The 7032-nt window shown below is 31.0% G+C and overlaps 1 protein-coding gene across 2 annotated transcripts; it reads left to right on the top strand.

Annotated features, from left to right (window-relative positions):
• Window positions 1–400: 400 nt before the first annotated feature.
• LOC126738985 (elastin-like) lies at window positions 401–2187 on the top strand. 2 transcript variants are annotated; one of them, XM_050444508.1, is made up of 5 exons: window positions 401–557; window positions 821–926; window positions 1076–1225; window positions 1599–1817; window positions 1904–2187. In XM_050444508.1, exons 1-5 carry the CDS (start codon window positions 546–548, stop codon window positions 2077–2079), a joined length of 663 nt encoding a protein of 220 aa, XP_050300465.1. In that variant the 5' UTR covers window positions 401–545; the 3' UTR covers window positions 2080–2187. The 2 variants fall into 2 exon arrangements, with proteins under 2 accessions (XP_050300465.1, XP_050300464.1); XM_050444507.1 differs by having other exon boundaries at window positions 402–557; window positions 821–925; window positions 1060–1225.
• The last annotated feature ends 4845 nt before the right edge of the window (window positions 2188–7032 follow it).

Genomic DNA, 7032 nt, shown 5'->3' on the forward strand with positions numbered 1-7032 from the left:
GAATTATTATAATAGATTTTAAAACTTTTTCATTGCTTTCTTCTATTATCAATTTTTTTATAATTACTTATAAATTTATAGCAATTGAAATTTGCCGATCTACTAAGGAAATTCTAAAGTTGATATTTTATTTTTACATTATGTTTAGTTATATTTGGAACTAATTTAAAAACTATACATTGCAATTCTAAACTTCAGCCACACTTAGAAAATATGTACTCTTTTTTATTGAGTTTATTTTATTCTTAATTTATAATAAGAGTTTATAAAGTAAACGTTTAGCCTTTCAGTCTAAAAATCTTATAATATACATAACTATTATCAATATCGTATGTACCAGGATAAACAAAGAAATAGTAATGATTAAACCCACAGCAATTTATCGATAAAGCGTAGACCAGTACCCTTCTAATATAAGGTAGCAGCACTAGTCGTAACAGTCCTTATAGTGGGGGAAAGGGGTACGGCTCAGTTATAATAGAAATTTTCTGCTAGATTGTAACAGTTGCACCTCTGAGTGTAGTGATTATTACAAACACACCAATATGAAAACTTTGGTACGTAATTTTTTTAGAAGTCAATATGGGAGAATTCTGCAATATGACTGAAGAATTTTTTTAAATTATTTAACCAGTTTAAAGATTTTAAATGTGACCAAAATATTTTAAAAAAATGTTCTAAAGGTGTTGAATTTCAAACTAGTAAAATAAATATCTTTATAATTTTACAATAAATATATTTTATACTTTCTTAACCCTAACTTATTTTTATGGTGTATAGTGATTAATTTTGGCTAATATTTTAATAAATAAATTAATAGATCTACGTTTGCTTAATCGTTGGAGTAGCCTTGGCTGCAGAAAAGAAGGAAAAAACTGACGAAAAGAAAGTAGGCAAGCGTGGAGTTCTTGGATTAGGCATCTCAGGTAAAGTTAACTTCAGAATAAGTTTTTAGGTTAAAAAAAAATATGTTGGTTGTTTATTAAATACTTTAAAAAAGTATAGTAAAATGTAAAAACTACCTCATATTTTTAAATGTTACTTAAATAATAACTTCATGGTCATGGACTTTTAGATGGAGGCTGGGGAGGAGTTGGATTAGCTAGAGGAGTTGGTCTAGGTGGAGGAGTTGGTCTAGGTGGAGTTGGTTTGGGATCCTTGGGATCTGGTTTGGTTGGAGCAGCTGGTCTTGGAGGAGCTGGTCTTGGAGGAGTTGGCCTTGCAGGTAGGTTTAAATTTGTTAAAAAAATTCTTGGCAGATTTTCAGAATAAATGAAATAAAAATAAACTAAAGATTTATGTTATCGATTCAATTTAGTATCTCTCGTGAGAGGATCTTTAAGTAAAAGAATTATAACAGAATATAAAGTATGATGTAAAAATTAAAATTCAAATAAAATAAAAATTATTTCAAGTATTTTAACGAGTCTATTTTATTGAACATCGTTAAAAATAATATAATAACAAAATTTCATTGAAACAAATCTAAATTTAAAGAAAAATTATTTTTCTTCAACCTTAAATTATGTTCAACATAAAAAAAATATTTTATCATAAAACTAATAAAATTATATTTTGATGTGCTCTGTTATTTTAAGGTGGTGTAGCTGGTCCAGCTATTGAACTCAGCTCTCACGCCCACACTCATACCACTATTACCAGGAACTTGGGAGTTCCAGTAGCTCAACCAGTTGGTATCCCAGTCGACAGACCAGTCGGAGTCCCAGTTCCTGTCGATGTACCAATCGCTGTAGACCGCCCAGTTGGTGTACCAGTTGCAAGACCTGTACCTATTGGAGTTGATAGACCTATCGCTGGTACGTCATATAATTTTTAATTTTATACCTTAGTTATATTTTAAATCCTTTAAATATTTTGAAACCAATTCCCAAATTTTTTTTAGTACCCGTCGATCGTCCAATCCACGTGGATGTACCCAGCCCATATGCCGTAGCTGTAGACAGGCCTGTCCCTGTAGGTATTCCTCACCCAGTGCCTGTGGGAGTAGCTAGACCCGTACCAATTGGTGTACCTCACCCAGTCCCCATAGTATCCAAAATTATCTTGGGTCATCACTAAATAAATAGTTTTCAAAAAGTGGTTAAGATCAAATAAGCAAAGGGATTTTGTGAATAAAGAAATGTTTTTTGTAAATAAGTAAAATAAATTATTTTTGTAATAGTTCAATTACTTATTGTTTTCTTGCCAGTTTTTTTCTATTTTTCTTTCACGATATAAGTTTCATTATAAGGTCTCATTTCGTCTATTAAAACACCTTGCCGCCACATTTATCAAATGCTGTTAAAATACCTTTTAGTTTTTTTCTGGCCGATAAATGATTAGGACCTCTACACACTAGCTTAGAGTGTACAGATCATAATACTAGCATTTAAGTGTAAAAAGAGAATAACTACTACCTCATAACTACGAACCAGGTGACTTGAGAGCAATAGTGCCAAGACCTTAATTATAATTAATCTTCTTGATTAGATTAAATTTTAATATAATACTGTCAACTGTAAAAGTTATATATATTCTAACGAAATTCGGGAACACACTTTTATTGTCAACGTCAAAAACACTTAACCCAACTCGCCTTGACTGTCGTTTAATTGTTTCCAAGGTAAAAACTGACTAAACAATTAAAACTGAATGAATTGTCACGAAGCGCGTCCTTTTTAAAACCCGATGGAACAGTTTCGAAATATTTAGAATTATCTTAATTGTTTTTGCTCAAAGAGACCAATAATTTTAGGAGACTACTGACAGTCAAAGCAAGAAAGTATACAAATTCTAGAAAATTGGAACTACAGGGATTTACAACCTAAATAACCTAAATTGGGGCCAAAATGGGGCTCTCGAACAAGATGAACTACTTAAAAACTAAACACTATAGATAAAAATAATAAACCAAACGTAAGTAGAACCCTAAAGAAACCCTACGAATCAACTTTAACTACAGAATACTAATAAAATTGTACAAAAACTAGAAGAATAATTAACGTATTTACATTTTCATAATAATATTATAATAAATGTATCTATCCGGGTACAATCAGGCACAGGTTTTTTAATTTAAATTTGAAAGAAGACTTTTTTAAAGCAAAGATAAAATACTCATACCGTCTTTTGGGGTGAAATTGATCATCTTTTTTTGTTTCCTTTAATTTAGGTTTGTAAACTTTTTGGTATTTGTATATAAACTATTTTAATAAATGTTAGTATAACAACACAATTTTAATAATCAGAAATTAAATATCAAAATACTAAAAGTAAGGTATATAAGAAAAACCTGATAAACAATCTCAGAGCTAAACAATCTAAGCAGCTAGATCCATACAAATTGATCAAGCTGACCCCGGTCTGATCTGGATTGAGGTTAGTTAATTGTAAATATAAAAATTATTTAAATTTACAATTAACAGTGTGACATTGATTAAAGGGTAGTGTTAATGCAAAATCAATATAAACGCAATTTTTCAAGAAAAGTTTATTATATTGATTCAAATACAAGAAATTAACAAAATTTTGTATTACAAAACACGTAAAAAAATCGAAATACCACAAAAACATAAAAAATGAATACAAGATATTCTAAAATATACAGGGAAAAAACTTTTCGGCAAAATCCAAAAATACGTCAAGTATATTTGTCAGGAGGACAACTTTTGACATAAAAACCATTAAAAAAAAACTCAACCCTCTAAGGCATCCCCTAATTTTTTTCAAATAATTGTAATGTCAAATAAATTTGTTTTGTATTTTGTCGAAAAGTTTTTTCCCACCCTGTAATGCCTTGCGGTACGTTTTCGATTGGCCACCCTGTATTTATATATATGAAACTTAAGGATAGCTACATTTCGTAAACGGCAATTTCCTTTTCTTCTTTCAAATATATTTTCAAATAAAAACGTTACTTTATCGTCCTGGTTGTTTATAATAGAAGTAGGTGAAATTGCTATAATTTATTCTATATTAGCTAGGAATTTACCGAGTTGCAGAGCAAATAATTTTCGATTACACGATTTCATAACAAATAGTTTAAACTCATGATTTTCTTTATCGGAATTAACTCGTCGAACTACTGCCGTTTGGCGAAAAATCGTTTTCTTTCTTGATCCTCTGAACACCTTTACAAGCAAAATTTTTTTCAATTTAATATCTTTCGCTCTTCCTTTGAAATATTCAGTTTCGTCTCTTACAGATTCCTCAACAATTCCAAAAGTTTCATCATCTGAGTCAGCATTTATTAGTGGTCCATCTACATCTAAGTCACTTAAGATTTCATTGCTAGCTGTAACACTTTTGTCTGCCTCTAAAATAGGCTTTTTGCGTTTCAAATTTCTTCTTGTTGGGGCTGCTAAAAATAGTTGTTCTTGTAAGTAATTCAAAAGGGGAACATTAGTATTGTCAACAGCACGATTATGATGAACTGGGATATTCCGAAAGACATCTAGTGGCACAATTCCTGTTGCTTGAAATAATTATAAGTTTATTGCTTAAAATATTCATATTATAGGTCATTTTTAATATTTTCATTATTACCTTTTTCCATTTCGCTCAGCGTAGAGGCATGACGTTGAAAAAAGTCCCTTTTGCTTATATTGTCCCAGTTAGGTACGTGACATTTTTCGGTAGGCCGACAAATTTTTTTTAACAAACATTTTTCATTGTTTTAAAACAGTCTCATTAAAGTAAGAGGAAAGGTTGTCACGCAGCAAAACTTTTTGTCCTGACAATCTTTTTGCGTATGGCAAAAATGATGCACATTCGGTAAATGATCCATCCATCCATTCATGATGTGTCCTGTTATAACGCCATCCTGCGCTACAGCACCTCTCATTGCAATATGGTTCTGCTTTTGGTCCCATTTTAATCCATTGCTGCCAGAGCTTTTCAGCTTTGTAGACGATATAGGGAAGTAATGGAACCCCAGATGCAGAGCGGCACATCATATTGGTTACAGCGGTTTTCGTAAAATTGCACGAATCGACACGTTCTGCGTACTTTGTTCCGCAATGAAAGAGCATTTTTTTCGTGCCTAGATCTGTAAGTTGGTTCCATTATTCTTTTAGTTTGTCGCGTAAATTTTGAAAATATTTAACTATGGTATTTCTCAAAACATTCAGACGACACTTCATTATAATCATGACAAGTATGGCCAAGTAAATGTTGATCTTTTTCCAGTAAGCCATATACCCATTTTTTACCTGGCATATTATCCTTATATATATATATATATATATATATATTATATTATTTATACATATGTCGGTCTATAGCCAAGTTTAATATATAAGTTATATATATAAAGGTTTTTGGCTCGGACAGCAATATACAAAAGGTGAGAGGAGACCCTTATTCTTTACACCAACAGCCAGACTTTATAAACGCCTTTTCTTCAATTTAGGAAAATACTGTTTATCCTCCCATTTTTTTAACACGTAAACCACAATATCTATTTTTAAGCGTCAAAGGGAATTTGAAATTTCGCTGAAGCCCGGCGCAATGACCATCTTCTGTCATCTTAAGAAGCGCTGCCTCCAATGTGTCTGACTCATAATCCGCATATCTTCGGGCTCCCAGTTTTCTTTTATATTGCCATGGCAAACTTTTTAAGCAAAAAAAAAACACATTAGTAGTATAATAGAAAATTTTCTAGTAAATTTGTGATTAAACTCACCCCAAACTAACGATCAATCTGACCCCACCAAATACATTTTAATATAACCTCTTGTAACCTTTAATATAATATAAAACTTGTTATTCCAACTGATTGAATTTTAAACGTTGGCGTCCAGAAATATGATCGCATTGATTCATTCAAGTACTGACGAAGCGACACACACACGTAGGTATTATTCTGCCATGTTTCAACTAACATATTCTAGCGGCGAAAGATTAAATTAACAGGTGGTTTACGCGGGAAATTTGATTTTATAAAAAGTTAACTTGGTGATCAATCTCACCCCAAATGACGGTAACAAATGTCAAGAGTCTACAACTTACTAAATAATTTTTTCATAAATAATTTTATTAAATAATGTTTTATTGTCAACAAATTTTACAATTTGTAGACAAAGCCTGAGTAAAAATAAATATTAAAGAATACAAAACATCCAAAAATACAACAAAAATACACATAGAAAGAAAACATACAATACTTTATACAATTTAACTTTTATATGGGGTCAAAATACAAAAAAGTAAAATTAAAAAACAAATAAATTAGTAAATAATAAAATCAATATACACTAACATGTATATAAGGTCAAAAGGTAAACCAACCAAGAGTATGCAACACAAGTGCGAATAATAAAATATTTTAAAAAAATATTAGCATTTTAGTTTTTTGTTTTAATTAAAAAGTGTGTGGAAAATTTGAATTTAAGTATGAATAAAAAAATCCTATACTGCACACATGACTCTCTCCAGGAAGTACGATTTTAATGGTTTGCGAAATTAGGAAAAGGAAGGTATGGACTTTAATTCTAATGGTAGATGATGCTTGTGCATTTTTTTGCATTATGCAAAATCGATTTTTTTACTAGCTCTGATCGAGGGGTTAAAAGATAAAGACTGAAAATGAAAAAAAGTTATTAAAATATTTTTATTTACAGAGACACAAACTATTTGAATTGAAAACAAAAAAACGTAAATTCTATGAAATTGAATGTGCATTTAATTATCATAGTAACTATTCAAAGTTCCTTCCATAATTTCAATACATAATTAACTCGGCTAATCTACGAGTTGTGACATGTATGTTCTAAACCAGGGTGTAGTCGAAATTGTTTATTGTCAACTTCGGTTACATACACCATAGTTTTTAGGTGAAGCCAAAAATAAAAGGTCGGATTAAGGTCGGGTGATCGAGAAGGCCATCCAACTGGACCACCTCGGCCTAGCCTTGGTACGGGAAATATTTGATCCAAATGCCTTCGCACTGGTTGAGGAAAATTTGGTGAAGCACCATCGTGAAGAAATCACAAATGTTTTCTAACGTTTATAGGAATTTCTTCAAGGAGTACC

Source organism: Anthonomus grandis, chromosome 7, assembly GCF_022605725.1.
Source record: "Anthonomus grandis grandis chromosome 7, icAntGran1.3, whole genome shotgun sequence".
Taxonomy (NCBI): Eukaryota; Metazoa; Arthropoda; class Insecta; order Coleoptera; family Curculionidae; genus Anthonomus; species Anthonomus grandis.

Bases quoted from the DNA above. Each gene is read 5' to 3' on its own strand.
- LOC126738985 (XM_050444507.1), top strand. The intron at 926-1,059 runs GGTAAAGTTAAC...TAATAACTTCAT, and splicing joins TTCTTGGATTAGGCATCTCA to GGTCATGGACTTTTAGATGG. The intron at 1,818-1,903 runs GTACGTCATATA...AATTTTTTTTAG, and splicing joins AGTTGATAGACCTATCGCTG to TACCCGTCGATCGTCCAATC.